This window comes from Dermacentor andersoni, chromosome 2 (genome assembly GCF_023375885.2).
Source record: "Dermacentor andersoni chromosome 2, qqDerAnde1_hic_scaffold, whole genome shotgun sequence".
NCBI classification, from domain to species: domain Eukaryota; kingdom Metazoa; phylum Arthropoda; class Arachnida; order Ixodida; family Ixodidae; genus Dermacentor; species Dermacentor andersoni.
The window spans coordinates 117038013-117062380 of record NC_092815.1 but is presented as its reverse complement, the minus strand read 5'-3'; the positions used below and the strand labels follow the sequence as shown (position 1 = coordinate 117062380).

The following is a 24368-nucleotide window of genomic DNA, read 5'->3' as shown; positions in this document are numbered from 1 at the left end:
TTTGTTTGTGTGTGCGTGCGCGTTTATGTACGTTTGTTTGTGTATCGGTGAGCGCGTGTATTTGTGTTTGTGTGGGAGCTTGGAAAACCCCGGAATGACTTTCGTGTCACTGAACTTTCGCAAACCGGAGCAGTAACTCGAGGTCTTTGCCTTCGGCCATGACTTGTCAGCGATTACCGCGCACGCATCACTGATGATGGGGCACAACTGTCCCCGGGCCAACTCGGATGAAGAAAACAGTGCGATAGCGAGCGTACAATACGACTTTTTCTAACTTTGCGTTTATTATGATAGTTCGTGCTGCCTGGGTTGCCTGTGTTTCTAACCCGAACGTCATCACATAAAGCGTTTTTACCCAAGTTGTAAACTAAATGAAATGTTTCAGGAAGAAAAACTCCGAAATGCATGTGAGAACGAAAGGATGAAATGAATAGCCACGGAAAAGGCGCAGGTTATGGATGCTTTCGTTTCGGAGTCTTGCGACCTAAAGAATCTCACCAACAAAGCATCCACGTTTGATTTGACGATCTTTATTGAGCAGATACAATTAGAGTTGATATAATAAAGGAACCATGAAGTTCTCAGGATAAGTGTGATATAGGAGCAGCGTCTAGCTTTCAACATGGCATAGACATAGAGGCCGTGGGCTCAATTCCTGACTGTGACGGCCTCATTACAATGGGAGCCAAATGAAAAAAAAAAAATTGAGCGCTGGGATACCAAGAATAATGGGCGCAACGTATCGACATACCGCACTGCCGCTGCAGATACACGTTATGCACGAGGCCTGTATGCAGCCGGACGCCTCTCTCGCGCTTCGCACTGAACACGCTGCGTCGTTCAGCGGTGCTGTCGCGAGGTCCAAGCGTGGCGCTTGTGTGAATAAACATTCAGACAAGTTTGTCTGAGTACATATATATGACGCGCATTGGATTCCGCCCAAGCGCGGGAACATTTTAAACAATTTTGTTTAGTTATTGAAGAGCGGCGTGTACTAAGTGGCACACACTTATCGAGGCTGGTGTCAAAAAGGTTCACCGAAGAGCGGCACACACCCAGGGCAATGCCTCTTTTACTAGATGCCTGCCGCGTGAGCCGAGAAACTGCTCCCTGCCCCTCTCCTCTTTACTCTTCCCCACCCGGGTCGGCTGCGAGCGCTAGCTGCGGTGGCCGCTGCAAACCTAAATCGCGCAGCCCTGCCTCCGAGATTTTAAAGGCGTCTCTTGCGATCACGGAGGCTGGACCCGTGGTTTCTCGTCAAGCCATTAGTCGAGCGCGCGCCAGCCTAGTAATCGTCACTTCCTCCACAAGTGGGTCGTCTGGGAGCGCCGTCTCTCCGCGAATACCCTGAACTACGGGAACCTCCGCTCCAATGGGAAGACTAGCGACGCGGCAGTCATCTAGTAAAGGAGACATTGCCCAGGGGCACCTACCCGGTGACACGAGTTGGCATCGAAGAGGTTCATTGAAAAGCGGCACATACCCAGGGGCACGTACTGTGGTGTCACTAGAGATTAATTGAATAGCGGTAACTGTTGAATACCCCATACCCAGTTCCGCATCCCCAGTGAGCCAGGACGGCGTGAAAGAGGATAGTTTAGGAGCGGCACATAGGCACACATGCCACATACCCACTGACCGAAGTTAGTCTAAGGGCATGTTTCGAACCTTGTTGCCTCAGTACAGTAGTCCGATGCGCCACCCGTTCGTCCGTGGACTACCCAGTGACCCAGGTTAGAAGGAAAAGAGGGAGCGACCTAGAAGAATTGACAGACAGTTGGCCCCCGGAAAGTGCGTGAAGTATACCTTAAGAATGTTAATCGAATTAAAAATGCAAAGGTTCTCTCACATGTCCCGTCTTGCCTTGAGATAGTAAATCAATCAATCAATCAATCAATCAATCAATCAATCAATCAATCAATCAATCAATCAATCAATCAATCAATCAATCAATCAATCAATCAATCAATCAATCAATCAATCAATCAATCAATCAATCAATCGGCAAATGTAATTAAGAAATTAATCACTAAGTCAATTCCCGAACTTGTTTATTTCACAGGCTTCGGAAACGCCCCTTGGTAATGTCGTCAGTGGAATGAAAGTTCCTTGTCGGCTACTGTATGACGTTCGACCTCGTAGTCGCTTCTGGCCGCCGTGTTTCAGTTCGGTTACTGAGCTCTCGAAGTGCCTTTTGCCCGACCTTGTTGAATATGACGCTCATAAGTGGATTCTTGGGACCACAAAGCCCTCGGAAATCATCCAGGTCGTTGTTAAACACCATAACACCACGGTAACCCTCTCGTAGAATGAAGTCCATCTGTAAAGACGTAATACAAATAAATAAATAAATAAATAAATAAATAAATAAATAAATAAATAAATAATTTTTTCTCCGCTTTTTGCTCCTTATAGTCAGAGACGTCTCGACTCAACTGATATTTCAATGAGAAAAACGTGAATTTTAGTCTGGGAGCAAGATGTATTCAAGAAGTACTACCCGAGACAACATGGAAAACGCGAAGCTTCATAAGCTGTATTGAATGAATGAATATAATTAGTAAGCGCTTCTTAGAAATCTGTCTCATTGACCCAAATTAAATAAAGTAAAAGGGGGGCCACAATACAGGCAATCAAAATAAAATCAAACCGTATGGAGACACGAAATTTAGACCTCGTCCACAGGCGTTCGTTTTTGGCAATATTCAACAACAACAACAACAACAACAACAACAACAACAACAACAACAACAACAACCAAACAAACAAACAAAAACGAAATTAAGATTTATAGTTGCGAGTCAACAGGGCTGAACATCTATGCTTAAAATAACTTAGATTACCTCGTAACTCCAAACAGCGCGCCGTGATCGCATACTTTTGAATTTCTCATGGAATAAATAACAGGAATATCGTACTTCATTGAAGTTGGTTGTGAAATTTTGGCCGCCTTGTACTATTTACACCCACCTTGTGACCGACGCTTTCTTCATCTTCATAGCCAATCCATTGATCGCCGCTGTATGCGTACGGACACTTTGCTTCGTCATCAAATTCACGCGTCCAGTTGCCCCTCTTGACGTCCATGCAGATCTGCTCGCAAAAAAAAAAAAAAAAAAAAGGAACGAGGAACACGAGAAGGAAAAGGATGAAGCATGTTTAGCATCAACGTTCATGAGAGAGAGAGAGAGAGAGCAAGGACAGGAAAGGCAGGGAGGTCAACCAGAAGAGCACCCCGTTTGCTACCCTGCACTGGGGGTGGGGGAAAGAGGAATAGAAAAAGGGAAAAAGAGCGACAGTAAGCACTGAGTTCGTGTGGGAGGGACACTATACACAGGGACAGTATAAACGTTCTCTTAAGCAGGTGCACTTCAAGTATTGCACTATTGCACGAATCGCTTTTCGTGCCAGTGACGCGTGTTGCCACGGTCCGAGTATCTTTGACTCGGTGAACGGTCTGGAGTCCAGTCGGTGCAAGGTTGCGCTGTAAGAGAGGCGTTGTACATCGTAGCGAGGGCAGGTGCACAATAAGTGCTCGATGGTTTCCTCGCACCCACAGGAGTCGCACATCGGGCCGCTTGTGGCTGGGAGTGGCTTTCACGAACGCATACTCATATTGTTTGGGAACGTTCATGACAGCACAAAACATGCAGACAATCTCACTAGCCTTTCACACTATTGAGTGACAAAGAAGAAGAGAGAATAAACATTTATTCTGAGCAAGCGTAATCTGCGCCCTACGTGGGCGATCTGCTTATTCCAGGTAGCCGTGACCAATAAACAGTGTACTTCGTTGCCAATAAGCGAAGTTTGTGGAAGTGCCCCATCACCTCCTCTTTCAACAATACGATACATTTAATGTTGCCTCCAACAAAGCACCCCGGCAGCTGGGATGAGGGTTCCACTACGTCACGAACGTTCGAATATATATATATATATATATATATATATATATATATATATATAGGGTGGTCGCTTTTGGTATAGTACATTAAGGCCTGGACCGGGGCCTTACTTTCTATGTTGATTCCTCCGTCTTCTGGCGTCTTATAGTCGTTGCAAGTTTTAGCGCAAGTTTTAACTAGACTCAAGGCCATTATATTTGTGCTTTAAGCTCGCACCTTACAGCTAGATCAAGAAATAGCAATTGCCACTTTAGGGTCAGTAACCTTTCCACCTTTTTATTCAACAAAAGATAAATTTAGCGACGAGAGCGAAGTTGTCACAGTAAATAGCAATAACGCTTGACCAAACAACGCAAGTTTTGAGCACCCGGTCTCAAAAACGTCCCCACAAAAACAAATATTGCAGAAGTGCCCCTTCTCTCAAGCTCATAAATAGCACGTTATGGATATATATATATATATATATATATATATATATATATATATATATATATATATATATATATATATATATTGAGAAGAGGTTTATTGGCGGCTCCTAAGGCAAAAGCGCAGCGACCGGGAACGGCGAGACAGCCCGAAGCACTGTCCAAAAAAGGCGACAGTAATCAACAGCGCGAGCGGAGCCGAGCCGCGCGTTGGCGATGTGTCTGTGCCGCGAGGCGCGTCTTCTTCTTCACAATCTCCCCCCGGACAAAAAGAGCCATCCTGGCGCCTTAAGAATCAGGAGGCAGAGGGTCGTGATAGGGCTTGAGACGCGAGACGTGGACAATGTCACGTCCACGCCGGCGCAAGTCTTCAGGTGGTGACAGTGGCTCAATCAGAAAATTCACCGGAGATGTTTGCTCCAAGACTCGGTAAGGCCCGTCGAATTTTGGGACGAGTTTCGAGGAAAGCCCCGGAGTCTGGAAAGGCGCAGACAACCACACAAGAACGCCTGGAGCGTAGGTGGTGTTCGGAAGCGTGTCGGTGCGGTTTTCTTTCTGGCGCTGCTGTTGCTCGGCCGTAAAGGAGCGCGCTAGCTGGCGGCATTCTTCGGCCTGTCGGGCGACGTCGGACACAGGTAGACACTCGGAGGCGTCAGAACGGTACGGAAGGAGCGTGTCGATGGTATGCGTAGGCTGGCGGCCATACAGGGGGAAGAAAGGTGAAAATCCCGTAGTAGCCTGGATCGCGGTGTTGTACGCGAACGTGATGAATGGAAGGATGCGGTCCCAGTTACCATGATCAGATGCCACGTACATCGACAGCATGTCACCAAGTGTGCGGTTAAATCGCTCCGTGAGTCCGTTAGTCTGGGGATGGTATGCCGTGCTTGTCCGATGAATAATACGGCATTCCGAGAGCAAACTTTTGACGACTTCGGAGAGGAAGGCGCGACCTCGATCGCTGAGGAGTTCTCGAGGTGCGCCGTGTCGAAGCACGAAGCGATGTAGAACGAAAAAGGCTACATCCCGTGCCGTAGCACTTGGTAAAGCAGCAGTTTCGGCGTAGCGTGTCAAGTGATCAACAGCAACTACGATCCACCGATTGCCGTCTGGCGTCATAGGAAGCGGGCCGTATGGGTCGATGCCGACGCGATCGAAGGGTGTGGCAGGGCACGGGAGCGGCTGCAAGGCACCAGACGGGCGTAAAGGCGGCGATTTGCGGCGTTGACAGTCAAGACAGCACTGAACAAACTTTTGTACAAAATTGTACATGCCGCGCCAGTAGTAGCGGTGGCGAATTCGTTCGTACGTCTTGAAGACTCCGGCGTGGCCATACTGTGGATCGTTGTGGAAAGCAGCACATATTTGTGACCTTAAGCTGCGGGGAATCACCAGAAGCCAGCGACGGCCTTCAGGAGAGTAATTGCGTCGGTGGAGCAGCTGGTCACGAATGGCAAAATGAACTGCTTGGCGTCGGAGCGTTCGGGATACAGGGATGGTCGATGATCCAGAAAGATAGTCGAAAAGAGAAGCGATCCGCGGGTCACGACGTTGTGCGGTGGCAAAGGAGTCCATGTCGAGAGATAAGATGGAGTGTGCGGAAGTTGTTCCGGAGGCCGAGTCTGGAGGTAAAGGTGAACGAGACAGGGCGTCGCCGTCGGAGTGTGTTCGCCCACTGCGGTATACGACGCGAATATCGTACTCCTGGATGCGTAATGCCCAACGGGCTAGGCGGCCAGTGGGATCTTTCAAGTTGGCAAGCCAACAAAGCGCGTGGTGATCTGTGACCAAGTCGAATGGGCGCCCGTACAGGTATGGTCGGAACTTGCCAAGTGCCCATACTAAGGCCAAGCACTCTTTATCGGTCACGCTGTAATTGGCCTCAGGCTTCGTCAGCGTGCGACTCGCATAGGCGACTACGTATTCGGGGTAGCCTGGCTTTCGTTGGGCGAGGACGGCGCCGAGACCGACCCCGCTGGCATCTGTGTGTACCTCAGTTGCAGCCGACGGGTCGAAATGGCGAAGAATAGGTGGGGAGATGAGAAGACGACGCAGCGTAGCGAAGGCGGAGTCACATGCAGGGGACCAGGAGGAGAGGGTGGTGTCACCGCGCAGAAGCTGAGTCAATGGCGCCATGATCGATGCGAAATTCCGAACAAAGCGCCGGAAATATGAGCATAGGCCCACAAAGCTCCGAAGTTCTTTGATGGTCTGAGGCTTCGGAAACTCAGCGACTGCTCGAAGTTTTGCAGGATCGGGTAGAACGCCGTGCTTGGACACAACGTGGCCTAAAATGGTGAGCTCTCGCGCGGCGAAGCGGCACTTCTTGAGGTTGAGTTGGAGGCCAGCGTTCGTTAGACAGGTCAAAACAAGTCTGAGGCGGAGCAGGTGAGTCGGAAAATCAGGCGAGAAAACCACGACATCGTCGAGGTAACACAGACATATGGACCACTTGAGGCCACGCAGCGTGTTGTCCATGAGTCGTTCAAAGGTGGCAGGGGCGTTACAAAGCCCGAACGGCATTACGTTAAATTCATATAAGCCGTCAGGCGTAATGAATGCGGTTTTCTGGCGATCGGATGCAGCCATCGGTACCTGCCAGTACCCCGAACGCAAGTCAAGGGACGAAAAGAATTCTGCTCCCTGAAGACTGTCGAGGGCGTCGTCGATGCGCGGCAAAGGATAGACGTCTTTGCGCGTTACCTTATTTAGCCGACGGTAGTCGACGCAAAAGCGAATAGACCCGTCCTTCTTGCGAACGAGAACGACAGGCGATGCCCAGGGACTGTGCGAAGGTTGAATAACGTCACGGCGCAGCATATCTTCGACTTGGGTGGTAATGACACGACGCTCTTCGGCCGAGACGCGGTAGGGTCGTTGACGTAACGGCTGATGTGAACCGGTGTCAATGTAGTGCTGCACTTCCGACGTGCGGCCCAAGTGAGGTTATGAAACGTCGAATGAACTTCTAAAGTGGTGCAGGAGATCAAGAAGGTCGGCGCGTTCGGCAGGTGTGAGGGTATCGGCGATGGCACTCGAGAATGCATCCTTGGACGTCTCTTCAAGCGCGGAAATCGAAGACGACGGGCCGGAGTCGACATCAAAAGAGTCTCCGGGGACGTCAACCAAAGACGAAGAGTCGAGGAATTCCACGATGCCAAGGCATTCACCAACGAGCAATGTAATAGGCGCACAGAATGGATTGCAAAAGTATATATTGCTACAGCCGCCAGCCATGTCAAGTGTTGCGAAGGGTAGTCGGAGAGATTTACGGCTCATGAAGACGTCGGAAGGTGTGAAGAGGACCGTTGCATCAGTGATGGCATCGCAAGAGACGGGTACGAGAGCGAAGGAGCCAGGTGGAATATCTGTGTCCTCGCGCACGGTAAGTTTAGAAGGGCGGTCACAATCTTCGTGCAAGGGTGCGTCACAAGGGGAAAATTCAACTTCGGCGCGTGCGCAGTCGATCACGGCTTTATGACGGGATAAGAAGTCCCATCCGAGGATGACGTCATACGAGCAGGTGGGAAGAACAATGCACTCGACTATGTAAAAAATGCCGTGAATAAGCACACGCACAGTACAGGCTGCGTGCGGAGTGACGTGCTGAGCGCTTGCCGTACGAAGCGACAGTCCAGAAAGCGGCGTGGTCACCTTGCGCAGCGAACGGCACAGTTTGGCGGCTATCACAGAAACGGCTGCGCCGGTATCCACAAGAGCGAATGCAGGAACACCTTCTACACTAATTTCGACCACGTTAGCAGGACAGGCGCGAGGACTTAGGCAGTTCGAATGGGGCGCAGTTCTTGCCTCGTGAACTGCGACGTTCAGTTTTCCTGGTCAGGTGGTGCAGGTCGCCGACGCATTGGGGAGAGCGAGCGTCGGCGAGGGGATGGCGAGCGACGCGGAGGAAATTCTGGAAGGTCAGCACGAGCATACGGTTGGGCGGAAGGAGTGGCGTATTGGCGAAAGGGCTGGCTGCCGTACTGGAAGGGCCGAGAGGCGTCGCCGAACGCTTGAGGCCGACGTCGGCAATATCGGGCGACGTGTCCAGGAGTGCAACAAGAATAGCAGATGGGACGATTATCAGGCGTCCTCCAAGAATTAGCTCTCGGTGCGGTCCAAGATGCAGCATGGGCTTCTGGTGGCACCGGTTGGGAATGGGTCGCGAAAGACGCAGGCGGAGGCCTGCGTACTGCCTGCGCGTACGTAAGAGGCGCGGCCACAGGCAGGACTGGCTGCGCATAGGTGGGAGGAGTCGCGACAGGCTGCACTGCCAGAGCAGAGTTGAGATTCGCGGCTGAAGGCGGCTGATGGTGTGTGGAAGGGACAACTTGAGCGACCTCTTCGGAGATGAGAGTGCGGAGCGTGTTTGGAAGACGGGAGGTGGGCTCCTGAGTGAAGGGGACTAAAGAAAGTTGGCGGGCAACTTCCTCACGCACGAAGTCCTTGACCCGTTGAAGTAATGAGCATGGGTCGTACATGCTGTCAAGGCTTGCCACCAAGTCGTCGCTGCCCAGAGCACGCCGAGTCGAAGCGCGTTGCTTCCGTAACTCGTCATAACTTTGGCATAGGCTGACGACTTCGGACACAGTGCGCGGATTCCTGGCTAGAAGCATCTGGAAAGCGCCGTCATCGATGCCCTTCAGTATATGGTTAATTCGCTCAGCTTCGGGCATTGCCGCGTTGACTCGTTTACACAGGTCCACGACATCTTCAATGTAGCTCGTGAATGTTTCTGCCGTCTGCTGTGCTCGGACGCGCAAGCGTTGTTCAGCGCGCAGTTTGCGAACAGCGGGTCGGCCGAACACTTCTGTAAAGGTTGTCTTGAAGATTGACCATGTGGTTAAGTTACTTTCGTGGTTGTGAAACCAGAGTTGGGCAACACCAGCCAGATAAAAGATGACGTGAGTTAACTTGGCTGGATCATCCCACTTGTTGTGTGCGCTCACCCGTTCATATGACGCAAACCAGTCTTCTACGTCTTCGTCGTCTGCACCGCTGAAGACCTTGGGGTCGCGTTGTCGTGCAACGCCGGTGCAAGTGACGGACTGTGGCGTCGGCGCCGTTTGGGATGAGCTGTCGGTCATGGCGGGCGATAGCGTTCTTGATCGCAGCTCCAGGGTTACAAGCGACGGGGTTTGAGTCCCAGCACCTCCACCAATTGAGAAGAGGTTTATTGGCGGCTCCTAAGGCAAAAGCGCAGCGACCGGGAACGGCGAGACAGCCCGAAGCACTGTCCAAAAAAGGCGACAGTAATCAACAGCGCGAGCGGAGCCGAGCCGCGCGTTGGCGATGTGTCTGTGCCGCGAGGCGCGTCTTCTTCTTCACAATATATATATATATATATACATGAGAACGAATGGATGGACGCACGGACGGACGGACCGACCGACCGACGGACTGACTGTCTGTCTGTATGTCTCTCTGTCTGTCTGCAGCTAGAAGTGGCTAAAAATGAACCTGAAGTAGAAATTCGTTATACGTATAAATTATTTTGCAGAAAGTGTCTTAAGAGCTTGTTGCTTTCCCTATATACTTCATTAAAGAAAAATAAACCAACATCGCTATTCTTGTGCTTTGCAAACACCTGATTGATACTAGCCGAAAAACGAAAATAGCCTTCAGTGTACAGCATGTAGTACGTCACCTGCTGCACCACAGCGCTGCTCATCTCTAATGCTTAGCCGCACCAAAGACACCCTGCTTAGACTGATGATGCCCCCTTATTCAGTATTTTATTTGCGATCAAGACTCGAGGTGCGTTCGAGCGTGGGTGCAACGGCGCATGTGCGGCACACGCGTCACGTCAGCCGTTTGTTGGAGGTCACGTGACATGCTGTGGTTACCAGGGAGACCACGCGAGTGCGAATCGAGAGGACTCGTGGCACACTGATGGCATACTGGTGACTTGATGCACACCAGTGTTGGAGGTCATGTAATCTGGCGAGTTTTAGAGGCGTGGTATATAGTTCAAACGGTTAAGGGAGCGGTCGCACGAAAATTTTGCTTCGGGACTTGCGCGAACGCTCCCCCGCAGCCTCTCATCATGGCAGCGATGTGACCGCAAGTGATCGCGTTCATCGAGTGAACTCGGCACTTTTGAGTCTTTGGCACGTGATACCACCCTTATTTAGTTGGCACGCGAATATATACTGCAATAATGCATTGCATTGCTCGTAAAGCTACGAACCTAATTTCGTGTAATAGTCGAATACCTTGCAAATTGCTGCACTTTCAGACAATAGTGCCACTTTCTTTAATTCGCGATCGTCACTTGTTAACTGCTCCTTGAACAATGTCAAAATGTGTGAAAATTAGATGGTTGTCATAATAACAGGAATGTTGTGCTTTCCAGTTCAAGCACTTTCATATATAGCTAAAAGCCTAGCACATGCACACACCCATGCAAATGATTAAGTCAGGCGACTACATTAGTTCATTTTTCGTCGTTATTTGGTATGTTCAGCTGCAACTATTGGCAACCGCCCTGTGGAGGAGTCCATAAATCTTAACTTCCATAAATTTTCTGCAAGATTTAACATCAACTTAATAGATCCTTCGATTAACTTTTCTTGTTTTATAATTGAACTTTGTAGCTCAAGATGCTGCTCGCATTACTAATCCAGCACAATATCATCAACGGAATCACGTAAACAAAAATTATGCAATATGTGTGAGTAACGAGCGCAAACCCGAAACACAGACCAAACGCACACCATCCCGTAGTTACACGAAATACATGCAATACCGCTGAATACATATATACATATAGGCAGCGCAACATTTCTGTTGATTAGTTAGCACACAAAAAACAAGAAACACTGTTAGGGCTACCTCGTAATAAGCCTTGAGCTCCATGGAGTTAACGTACGGTCCCGCTTCCGCTTGCTCGTCGAACCTGATGCGCGCCTTGACTCCGTGTTCCTTGGCGTCCCAAAGCACGTACGAGCGACCGTAGAAAGCGATGCCCAGCATCAGCTTCCGCTTCGGAGCACCCATGCGCACGAGCCGTTTCATTCCTTGAGCCTGCAAGGATAGACTTAACAGCTGCGATACAGTTCCAGCGAAAGTGGTTCATATTGTCTCGAAGCTAAGGATGATGAAGCGCGAAGCGACTCAAGGAGACAAAGCTGTAGCGCTGCCTTCAATGCAGATAGGTGCACTGGTAGGCTATGGCGGTTTACATCGATTTGTCTCAGAGAAATGCAGCTGTGCAGAGTAACTAGGTAAATTACTGCGCGTGGATGGTGAATGAACGTTCCTTGCATGTTGATAGACGAACAAGGAAACAGTGCTTCAACAAATATTCTGCACAGAAAATGAGCGCGAGGCAACAACGGCGAAGTGACGTGAATTATTTAATCGAACGTCCTTTTGTACTCTCCGTGATTCCCGACGTAGCTTCCTGCCACTAATGATTCACTCACTGCCTCATATGTTGCTAGGCTCTTACTAAAACACAGCTGGTAGAGGTAGCGTTTATGAAGAGAGTAATTGTCATGCACCTGAATGTAGCACGAAGTTACATAAGAGACCCACGCGGGTTCCTGAGAGAGAAATGCGATCTGTTGGGCTCCTGTTTGATTCTGATGGTAGAGCGACCGCCTCGGTAGGGCCGTGGTCCCGGGTTCGAATCCCAGACCAAAACGAATTTTTCCTCAACAGCGAAGCTTTCCTTCTCAGAAAACTGCAGGAGTTTCCTTTGTAGCTTCGTGCTACAAAGCAAACTCCTGTCGGTTATAAAGGATTATAGTTCCACAGAACTGATTTGCCATATTAAAGGTAACGCTAAGTACAGTTTCGATCTCGGTAATCTATTTGCGCAAACACCGGTTGACATTTGAAGATCAAATAAGATGTAGTAGGTGCTTGTACCGTGCTGGACACAAAGCCTGACAGACTATGTACGCTCGTACTTCATTGCAGTACTACAACATTATACGTCTTTATATCATTAACTGGCTCATCAATGTCATAATGTCGATCGCGTGACGATGTAAGTGCCACGTATATCTCTTCGTAGTCGTCATCTCTAGGGGTATTTATGAGCACATGTTTCACAAAGATATACAATGTTGCGTGTTGTTTTATCGAACACGTTGCATACAAATACTTATGTAGGAAACAGCACAGGACTGTGAATGAGCACCGTCGAAAAATGGTGCGTCATAACAACATCGCTTTCATGTTGTTATCACAAGAAATAACTCCTTGTAAGTTAGACAAATTATTCGCCTTTACTAACAAAACCTGCACACCTATGATATATGTTCAGCGCTATTTCGTCGTTCATACAAGATTGGGTACAGAAAGAGTTAGCAACAGAACCAAGCTTGGTAGAAATGTTTTTTCCTACGTATTTGAGGCGCACCATTGTTTAACTGAAATATAAAGTTTAAATGAGTGCGAAAAAGTAAAGCGCTACGCGCTAACATAGCTTTAGTCGCTGTTAACAACACACACACGCGCACAGACACATGCACACACATATATACTTGTTGTTTCACTGTTGAATTCACCATCACCTTTATCTGCTGGCCTACACCGGCACATCAGGGTCAGACAAAGGGTGCTCCTCCCAACCTAAATGAATCGGCTCACGGGGCTGCGCGTGAACTTGCCCACCGCGCTACTCTCGACCAATCGGAAGCCGAATCTCCAGAGAATAGGAACACGCCCTCCACCTGCAACGAGATTACTAAACACTACTATCTCAGCCGTAGAACATACTTTGTTCCTCATCCGCGGCTCAATAGAGCTCAAGCATTAACGCTCCGTCTGCTACAAACGAATACGTATCCCCATCCGTCGCTCTTACATAAAATATATCTGGATACTTACACCAATGCAACCTGCCGCGATTGTGGAGAAATAGCTACGTCAGACCACATGCTCTGGCGGTGTGCCCGGTCACGCTCTATCATCGTTAACAGCTTGGTCAGATGGGAGGCGGTTCTCCGCAGTCGTCTTCTGGCTGACCAACTCTGGGCTGTCCAGCAGGCCCACAATGCGGCCGCGATTCTGGCTTTTGGTTCTCACGTGGGAGCGGCCCGCGTTGTGAAGACTCACGATCTGCAGGACTTCATTAAACTTTTACCATACCATACCATACTCACGATGGTAAGGTCTTGGAAGTATGGCGGGTCATTCGCTCGCTTGTATAGGATAGTGTGCATGTCCGTGAACCGGTTCCAGGTACCCCGGAGGTCGTACGCAAGGACGTTGAACCAGTCAACATATCTGCATGAGAGGATACAAATAATTGGGAGATGTTCATTATGATAAAATTGTTTTCTCTTTTCGCTCAGTCCCCGTCCATCCTTCTTACTCTATTACGTATGTGGCTTTTTCACGAAAGGTAATTTCTACATTATTAGCCGCAGTGAGAAATTAGTTGAAAAAATACGCTGATGCAACGCACATTTTGAAATCTACGGGGAGCGAAGCTTTCAGGAAGCAGTAATTAAATGTTATGAAACTTCATTTCCTGCAACGCGTTTTGCAGCACAGCGATTTCGTACACCTGTCCAGAAGAAGAAGAAACTTTAGTAAAGAATAGTCCGGCAGTTCTTGATGTGGTGGCCTCAGGTGACGGCTCGAAGTTCTTGGACTCGAGCGGCATCTTTGGCTTGCCGGACGGCCCAGAGCTGGTCTGCCAGCTCTGAACTTCTGATAGCCGCCTCCCAGCGGCGGCGACGCCTACGGAGAAGGTCCCCCGCGGCTCCCGCATCCGGGGCGGCGTCGGGAAGAACGGAGCTCGAGCCTTCTCCTACTCTGGCAACAGCCGCGATTCTGGACGCGTCGCCAACGGAGCTGCTTTGATTACCGTTATTGCCGGCACACTCCCAGAGCATGTGTCGCAGCGTTGCTCTGTGTCCGCATGTTTTACACGCGTCTGTTGGGTACAAACTCGGATAGCAGTGGTGTAAGATAGCGGGGCTAGGGTAGGTGTGTGTCTGGAGCAAGCGTAATGTTACGGCCTCGTTCCTGTTCAATTTATCGTGCGGTGGCGGGAATGTGCGTCTTTCAAGTATGTAGTGTTGGGTGAGGTCTCTGAACGTGGTTAGGCGATCGCCCCACGCCCAGTGTGTTTCTTGTTGCTGTGTTTCTATTGTAGTGTCCCGATCCGGCAGATCCGATGCCCCGCTCTCGGGTGCGGAGGCGGCCACATAATCAGCGGCGGCTCGGCGCGTGAGACCTCGAGCCGTGGCGTGGGCCGCCTCGTTTCCCGCGAGCGGAACATCGGTGTGTGCCGGGGTCCAGAGGAGGAAGACCGTAGAATTTTGGGGTTGCGAGGGCGAGTCGTCGTCGTCAGAAATATGGAGTATGCGGGCCGCTTCCCGCGAGACACGACCACGCGCGAAGCCGCGGATTGCCGCCTGCGAGTCGCTGATCACGATTGCAGCGTTCGGCACCGCAACGAGTGCTAGGGCTATCGCGGCTTCCTCGGCCGCCTCCGTGTGTCCCGTGGTCACCGTGGCGCTCGCGAGGCACCTAATCGAGCGGTCTACAACCGCTATCGCGTGCGCGCTTCTCCCTCCTCCATATCGCGCCGCGTCTACGTACACCGCCTCGTTGCTGTTACCAAACTTCTTCTGAAGGTCGCTTGCTCGTTTGTTGCGCCTCCCGGCGTGGTGCGTCGGGTGCATGTTTTTGGGAAGCGGCGGGATGATCAGGCGGTCGCGAACAGAGGCGGGAACCGCCGTCTTTTCTCCATGCTGAGTGTGGTACGCGATGCTGAGCGACTCGAGGATGCATCGACCTGCCTTGGACCTTGATAATCGTTCGTATTGCGCAATGTCGTGCGCCTCGATTAACTCGTTGAGGGAGTTGTGAACTCCGAGCTCTAGAAACTTGTCGGTGCTCGCGTTGAGTGGAACGCCGACCGCCCTCTTGAAAGCCTTTCGGATCATGCATTGGACTTTGTTTTTTTCGGACCCGATCCACCTCAAGTAGGGGGCAACATACGTTATGCGGCTTATCGCGTACGCCTGCACGAGACGGATCGCGCACTCTTCACGCATACCATTGCGTCTATTCGTGATGCGACGCAAGAGTCGGATCGTGTCATCTACCGAACGACGAAGTATTCGCACCGTCTCTCCGTTATGGCCGTTTGCCTGCAGGTGTAACCCTAGGATTCTAATTTTCTCTACGTGCGGTACGGGAGTACCATCTGCCAATGTAATGCGTATTTTGGAATATTCCCGTTCCTCTTCGCGCAGGGTTTTACGACCTCTCCTTGTGGGTTTGTAGAGTAAGAGTTCGGACTTGGTTGCCGAGCACTCGAGGCCCGTTCCACGCAAGTAATTCTGAACCGCATCTACTCCTGCCTGTAGCGTTCGCTCGACGTGACCGTCACATCCTCCTCCGGGAACCCAGAGGGTGATGTCATCCGCGTAGAGACTGTGATGTAATCCTTCTATTTCTGTTAATTTCTCGGGTAGACCGAGTAGAACTAAATTAAATAGTAATGGTGATATGACGGACCCTTGCGGCGTGCCGCACGGACCCGTCTCAAATTCCGGTGATTCCTCGTCGCCGACGACGACGCATGCGCGCCTACCCGTGAGGAAATCTCTAACGTAATTATACATTCTTTGGCCTAGTCCTAATGTTCTAATTGTTTTTAAGATCGCTTCGTGCTTAACATTGTCAAACGCCTTTTTAATATCTAAGCCTAGAATTGCCATAGTGGAGCTGGTAGTGTCGTCAACGATCTGGTGTTTAAGCTGAAGCAATACGTCCTGTGCTGAGAGGTTGCGGCGGAATCCTAGCATGGTGTGCGGGAACGCGTCATGATCTTCGAGAAAGTCGGTCACGCGGGTGAGAACTGCGTGTTCCATGACTTTCCCGACGCAAGACGTAAGCGAAATCGGTCTTAGGTTATCGAGTGTAACTTGCTTGCCAGGTTTAGGAATCATGATAACGCGGGCCCGTTTCCATGCTTTGGGAAGGGAACCCTCTCGCCAGCACTCATTGACGTAGGCCGCGAGTCGGGAGATTGACTCGTCGTCTAGGTTTCGGAGAGTCTTGTTGGTAACCCGGTCCGGGCCGGGCGCCGATCGAGTGTTGAGTTCGAACAAGACTAACCGAATTTCCGATTCGCTAAATTCCGCGTCCAGTTTCTCGTTAGTGACGCCGTCGTATTCGGCGTGCTGGATGCTTTCGGCCTTCTTAAAGTAACGGTCACGTATTGCGTCGAGGAAGTTATCGCCTTTATAATCTCTTACGAGTCTACGAGTCTTATGGCCTTGAGCGGCCCGAGTCTCCTCCGGATCTAATAGGTGTCTAAAAAGACGCCAAGCGCTCGCCCCGGTCATCTGCCTCTCGAGGCCGTTGCACGTGTCTTCCCATTGAGCCCTGCATACCTGAAGCGCGTGTTCTTCAATGCCTCTGTCTAACTGTGCTATGCGTTTGCGCAACGCCTTATTATGTCTTTGGCATTTCCATCTCTTTAGGAGGGCTCGCTTTGCTTCCCACATGTGTAGGAGCCTGCTGTCAATTATTTCGAGGTTCGCCTCGGGCGGAACGTCGCTCGTTGCTGCTCCTACGTCCCTTCTGAGCGTCTCACTCCACTCGTCTATGTTCGTAATCGGTTCGTCGCCTCGCCCCGCTTCTTTTCGCTTCTTGCGGAACGTGTCCCACTTCACGAGTTTGAGCTGACGTCCTTTGCCCTCAGGGTTAGTACCACGACCGCTCGGGCCCGTGCCTATCGTGATCTCGATCAGCGCATGGTCGCTCCCCAAATCTTCCTGGGTATTTTGCCAGTGCGCTGTTGTTACATTTGAAACAAACGCAAGGTCTGGTAACGTATCGGCACTCACGCTGTTCCCTCTGCGTGTAGGATCGGCGGGATTCGCGATCAGTGCAAGCCTCTGGTCTTGCGAGTCTTCCCAAAGGTGTTTGCCCTTGGGTGTTTCTCGGGTGTAGCCCCAGGCTCCGTGGGGCGCGTTAAAGTCGCCCGCAACAAGTAGAGGCTCGCCGCCGGAAGCCGCACGCGCGCCCCGCAGTAGGTCCCCGAATCTGTGCTGCAGCGTGGGTTTACTATACACGTTAAGGACGAAGAGTCCTCGGCCGCTCTTAGGAATTAATTCTACGAACACGTGAGGTATATTTACGCAGGCAAGTTCTCGCTGCGCCACAGTGACATTACGTCGAACGAGCACGGCGGCGACCGGCAACGGGCGCGGCGGGGGAGACGGCCGGCGTTGCACCATCGCCCCCGGCCCAGCGCCACCCGCCACGCGGGGTGTAGCCCGTTTCCTTCTTTGCCTGTTCTCCGTCGCGGTCACGTCTATGGCTTTGTAGCCAGCTAGTTTAACCGGATGGTTTGTCTCCTGTAAAAGGATCACGTCCGGTTTCGTCTCGCGGCTACGTATGAATTGCTGGAGATTACCCCGCTTCCTCCTGTAGCCCCGGCAGTTCCACTGCCAGATTGTGTATTGTTGTTTCCCAGTGTTAGTGTGCTTCGTTACGTGTGTAGCCATGGTGATGCCTGTGTTTAATTTAACCCGTCACCATCCAGCAAATAAAAAAAGATGCGTAGTCATGCGCACAATGACTTTATCATAATAAAGAAATTATTCGCTTCAAGGCGTATATTTGCTGCGTAATTCTGCAGATTATTATCTGCAACCGGCACATCTGGAGGGGAAGTACAGATGAAACTTAATAAAAGACCGATTCGCTAATGTGTGCTGTCGCGTGTTTGTGCTCTTCAGAAAAAAACAGCGGCAGTACCAAGCAGCAGCCATGGTCGACAAAGTCTGGGAGGATTAGCCTAGAACTCAGCTTCACTTTCAACCATCTGTTATAGGCCCTTTTCACGTCGATCCCATGGGAGCCGCCATGGCTGATTGCCTGCGCGTCCATTGCTTGCCTTAGTTGCCTCCATTTCCCCCGTGTTTACAACGGATGTGCATGACGCCCGTGTGTCTCAGCAAACCCTTGTTTCGGCGGATATCGTAGACGGTGGTCGGGGAGACGACACGAAGCTTTACAGAAACAGAGGACCTGTAAGTGCTTTTGGTGCTTATTACGCTTAGTCTACACAGCGCTAACAGCGTAGGTGTGATTGCACTTAAAGCGAGGCTACAGATGTATCCGAAGCGGTTAAAATTTTCCGTTTATGAATTAAATCAGGATCAGTGTGTTTAGCTCTTCGTTCTTATTTGGCAAACACTTTGGAGCAGTTGCTTATCATGTTTCTGACTCAGTAACGTTTTTAGGTGTGGTCGCGATCTGATTGTTTATTTTCTGCCTAATCGCTCGCGGCGATGCCCAGTCGCGGTAGATTTACTCGTGCTGCGCACGTGGCTTGGAAAGTAGATATTCTGTACCTTGTAATAACTTGTAGTAAACACGTTTTATCGCTAGTCACTTGCCTACTCTGTGGACCGTCTCGAAACGTTCACCTTCGAACATTCGTTTGTGGTCATTCGGCACATCGATTCAAGTGTCCGACCATTCGCTTATTTTTGATACGTTGGCGCTGTAGTGGGCGTAAGTTTACGTGTGAGTTGGAGTGTATGTGTGTAGATAAAGCGCGAAAAACTTACTGCGCCAGGAATGGGCGCTACTCCTTTGCCACTGTGTAACGAGCAGTACTGATTCTGGACGGCGTTCTCGGGTTAAAGTACTTTCTTTGCAGGTTAGCGTTGCAACGCTAGCGGAAGTCTGAATTTTTTTGTATAATCGAGAAAAGTCGTGCATCTCGTAGGGCTGGCAACACAGGCAGTGCTTACGTAGCAGTAGTCCGTGGACTTGGCCACACACATATTCTTTGCGTTCCTTAAAATATCGGCCCCTATTTTCGCAGCCCACTACTGCACACGTCTCTCTACCGTTCCACATTTTGCAGTATGAATGGAGACCAGTGCGTCAGCGAACACCCAGCCCCATTTCCGACAGGTGATCGCCCCGTAGCAGGCAGACTTATACGCAACGAATTGAATGTAATTAATTACTTTTCATCTACAACATATTGTGGTAATTTTGTAATTTAACTATTAAAAATTTTTACTCGTTAACGGCCACTGTAATTAAATATTTTTTTCATTAACAAATTACGTATAATTAGTTACTTTATTGCTGAGGCAAGCTGAAACAGGTAACACCATTTTGGGAACCTGAATTTGGCGGGAACTACAGTAGAACGCACGAGATTGTGCCACGCAGCAGTTTCGTGGATGCGCATGTTCTGGCAGGCAAACTCAAAAGTTCAGTATTTGTTTCTTCTTGTTAACGGCTCCGCCAGGTGTTCGCCGACAAATTGAAACGGTGCTGATATGTCTCGATAGCGAGGCCCACTTAGAACGTTAATGCCAAGTTATCACCTGCGGACGACTTTATTGCTTTTGACTGGCCCAAACGGAAGCGTCTTCCAATTCCAGCAATAACGAGCGCTGCACGTCACAGAGGAATCAGGCGCTGAGTAACAGGATTGTTGTTTGCAAGATGTTCGTTCATTTCAACACCGCCCTGCCTACCAACCCGCTCATCGGGCGGGTTTTTAGTGTCGCTGCTGATGTGTTCACGTAAAAAACGAGGGAGGAGAACGATGAGAGAGAGAGAGCGAGCGAGCGAGAGAGAGAGAGAGAGAGAGAGAGAGAGAGAGAGAGAGAGAGAGAGAGAGAGAGAGAGAGAGTAAAGGCGAGTGGTTAACCAGACACGCGTCCGGTTCGCTACTCTGCACTGGGGGAAGGGGCATAGGAGAGAGAGGGGGGAGAGGACATGGAGAAAGCAAAGTTTCGCGCGCACTTTTAGAGCTGCGCACCGGGTCTACACAGGGCCACCAAGACTTGTCAACTTGAGGCAGTGCAACAACTCTTTCGTGGCTTTCTGTGCCATCGATGTGTACGGTCATGGTCCAAGGATCTTCATTTCTAGAAACGGCCTGGAGTCCAGCTGGTTTAGCGCTGTCCGGAGAGCTTCACGCTAGAAGTCGTACTGGGGACAGAGACATAAGAAGTGTTCAATCATTTCTATAGTTCCACAAGAGTCGCACATGGGCGCATCCCCCATTCCAATGTGGATCGAGTAGTCCTTCGTAAATTGTGCAGCCTCTGGCCCCGAGACAGAGGCGGTCCAATACTGTCGCCTCAGAGCTGGAAACTTGTGTTGGCAATTGTAGCATTAGGGATGGATCAAGTCTATGAAGATGACACTTCGCGGGGTTGGGAGAAGACCAGCATTTGTGTGTCATAGCTTTAGCCGGAATATGAAGCTTTTTTGAAGCGTAAGTTTTGGATAAGGGTACTGGAACTGGTCGGGCTTCCAGATGGGCAGACCGGTGTTGTGCCCGGCGGCCGTTAAGAAGGGGGATGTCATCCCGGCGACATGCAGTTGCCACGTTTCACGCTACGATTCTTCACACCTGTCAGCAGCCCAAATTGGCCTGTCCACGCCGGAGTGAAGGTCCGTGCAAGGCTACGCTTCTTGTCACCTGTCAGCCGCACAAACTGGCATGACCACTCCTGCGATCGGAGTGAGCGTGCGTTACCCCTACTTTCTCTTTTTGGGCCCAGTGAAGTGCGTGCGTTTCCTACCGGGCACATCGAAAAGGACAACCAGCTGACTGATACCTTCGGCGCACCGAAAGGGGCAACCAGCTCACCGAAAGCATCAGCTCACCGACGCCGGGATTGGTCTCCTGACGCCGGATTGGTGGAAACGAAGAACAATGACGACGCAGGTGTAAAAGGCGGATCCAAACGGCTGAGGAGGAGGAAGCTCGGAAACAGACGCTACCATAGTGTGCTCCGATAGTTCGAGCCGTTTTGTAATCTCAGCCATGTACCTTTTTGAATATATTCCTTTTTCTTCATTCTCTTAAACGTTGCCCAGAACCCTTTCTTCCGGCACCTGGGACGGCACCATCGATGGAAACTTCGCTGGCCGCACGGACTCCCGACCATCGCAACACTGGGCGGCTTAGTCGGCGAGGTCATTAAGAGCAATGCCGATATGTCCAGGTAGCCACTGGAATATAACTTCATGCCGTTTAGTGATAGCTTGATGGTAGTATTCTCTCATTCCATATGTCAACTGCTCATCAGTCCTACGATATAGGGCAAAATGCAGACTCTGAAGTGCTGCCTTAGAACCGCAAAGGATGACCCATTTCTGAGGTGTCTCTTGCAGGAGGTATTTGACGGCAACACGCAAGGCTGCAAGCTCTGCCGCCATTGATGTTGTCATGTGCGACAGTTTGACTTGCATTGTAGTTTTCATAGCTGAAATGACAACGTCACCTGAAGAGCTGGTAGATGAGACCAAACTATAGGTATATATGTATATTCGGTCCTCGTATGTCTCATTGATTCATAGCAGCCTCAACTGTTTCATAGCTATTTTTGGGTGATTGGTCTTCTTCACACCCGGAATACTTAGGCCGGGTGTAAAGAAGAAGGCCTATCAATTAAAAAAAAGTAATAGGAAATATTGAAATTAATAATGTATATTCTCTTGCAAGCCTAGTTTTACCTAACCACGATGACGGACTTCGGGTTAGAATTGTAGTAAGGTGTCAACATGTGGGGCTGCTCACACCATTCCTTCTGCCTTCCCTCCCTCGCACCATCTTAGTTTTGAAAACGCGGGTCCAGGGTATAACAGTAATACTAACCTGAACGCGACCATCTTGGTTAGGGTAAGGTAGCTGATTGGGAAAGCCAGCTTACGAAATTTCGCATACCCCCTAGTGTTTGCAAAGATAACCGATGTACGAAGGGCTGCGGCGGACGCACTGAATGTTTCAGGCCAGTTCATTCGCTTCACTGTATTTGTGCAATGCTATTAAAGTCTAGATGAAAGTAACGTAGAAGTAATCAATTACTATTCAGTAATTTCTCAATTTTATGGGGCAGTAATTAGGAACTGTAATCAATTGCATTCTTGAATGAAGTAATTGTAATCAATTATTCTTTTTCTGTAACATATACAAGTCTGGTAGCAGGGCAGAAGCGGTAATGATTTCGCATTCATGCGCATTCGTTAAGGCAACGTGCGGCGCGCCCACTAAAACGCTATCTTGCTCCTCCAGAGCAAAGTGCTCGGATAGAGGGTTGTTATACATAGCGCTGGCGAAGTTAAGATACCTGTATGCACTCACTCCATTCGACCTTATCTGAATTCATTATTTTATCCGCTGTAAGTACAGGTGACCACATATGAGATTACGTGACTGTTGAGAATGCTCTCGCCTCGCGGCACGCATTAAAGCAGGCTCGCTGGCCTCTGCTCCTTCTGCGAAGTGCAGAGGGTCACAGTTACCGGGGCATTACGGTGTTATTAGTACAGGGATCTCAACAGGCTTGCGAACGCCGTAACATGGTCGGTGCGAGTTGCTCGCGCTCATCATGCTTTGCGTGCAATCGCTGAAAACGCATTTCTTTACTACGAGCCTAAATCAATCGGGCGAGCTATACTCGATCCATTTATTAACGTGCAGGAAAAGAAATTACACAGTTCCTTCTGAGTCAATGATAGCAACTAACGTGATACAAGAAGATTACGAGCGTCTCGGGTCTCCAGACGTCTGAACAGCATCATGACAAGAGCATATTTTCTCTACCCCTTCGTTGTTGGTTTTTTCACAAATATTTCTCAATTGCCTGTATTCGTAAAAGCCTGTAAATTTTAACTCACTTCTCCATGTTGGCTATGTCGTAGCCACCGTCGAGGTAGTTTTCTTCCAACGGAACAGCAGCTGTCAAGTAGAGAGGGTACGGAGCGAAGGCTTCTTTCAGCTCCTGCAAAGTAATGTACGTGTGCGTTTCATAAAGACTTGAATAATAATAATAATAATAATAATAATAATAATAATAATAATAATAATAATAATAATAATAATAATAATAATAATAATAATAATAATAATAATAATACTAATAATTATAATAATAATAATAATAATAATAATAATAATATTAATAATAATGTGCCTATTTCGTAGATGAAAAGCCGTGAGCACGAGCAGACGCTGTGTGGTAAGCAAGCTACGCCATTTAAGAAAAGTTCAGTGTTATACCTAGAGGTTAGTAGTAATAGGCGTCGCCAGACCCCTGCTGCACATTTGCTACACTTACTACAAATTTGAAGAAAGAAAAACTATAGAAAGCTCATTGGCTGTTGTAGGGGACTGCGCGAAACGGCATAATTTCATCTCAAAGACACAGTGAGGTGGAAAAAAAATTGCGCACATTCATAGCAAAAAAGCATTAGGAGAGACGGACACACTATTTACGCGCAAGGAGAGACAAGCGTTTATGCATGAAATATTTATATATTCTTGAATATGTATCGAAGGCCAGCTAAGGAGTACTCATTTATACGAAGAGAGGAGAGCCCCCGTAAAATAAAATGTGTATATGTAGATTTTTTATCGACGTCCTTGTGCGTATTCAAAGATTAGCAAAAAAAGTGACAGTTGTAGAATACGTTGAAGCATTTAAAAATTGAGCACTTTCTGCGAGGTTGTAACAACACGATAATGGATAAGATAAGATGCACAAGAAGATTTCCTTGGTTAAACCTTGTATCACTTGCATGTGAATGATACCTGCATAAACGAGATGGTGTGCTGCGACATATTGTTAAACTGCATTGTTTGCCAAGAGAACTTCTATTTTTGTTTGCGTTCTTTAAGGTTACTATTGCTAGATAATAAATATTTGTAACGTTTATTTCAACAATGTTGTCATGACAACTTAACCACGGTGAGCCCTCGTAACTCGCCCCTAATGTGTTTACTATATATTGCTTGTTGTACGTAGAATAACTAAGGCGTTTTTGTTGTACTCGGAAATCAAAGGTACGAAAGCCTTGACCCACAGGTTTATTCGTAATTTTACTTGTGCTAAGCCCTTTGATGGTACCCTTTAACAATGGACATCGCAACAGGGCTCACAACAGCAAATGAACAGCGTTCGCAGCAAGGTATTTTTGAGACGGAGCTGGACGTGTGGCTTTAGTAGGGTCATTGTGGGATATATTCACGCATCCACTCCTTTCCTTTCCCTTCCCTTTT

General features: G+C 49.2%; 1 protein-coding gene across 1 annotated transcript in view; it reads right to left on the bottom strand.

Moving 5' to 3' along the window:
• Positions 1 to 2034: 2034 nt before the first annotated feature.
• The window catches only part of LOC140216141 (endochitinase-like), a 34672-nt gene continuing 12338 nt past the window's right edge, over positions 2035 to 24368 (bottom strand). Inside the window, exons 4-8 of the mRNA XM_072286521.1 lie at positions 22988 to 23091; positions 13453 to 13576; positions 11171 to 11362; positions 2971 to 3093; positions 2035 to 2320 (exon numbers count right to left, since the gene is read on the bottom strand). Of these exons, the coding sequence (XP_072142622.1) occupies positions 2117 to 2320; positions 2971 to 3093; positions 11171 to 11362; positions 13453 to 13576; positions 22988 to 23091 (747 nt within the window). The 3' untranslated portion in view covers positions 2035 to 2116. The remainder of the gene's footprint in view (positions 2321 to 2970; positions 3094 to 11170; positions 11363 to 13452; positions 13577 to 22987; positions 23092 to 24368) is intronic.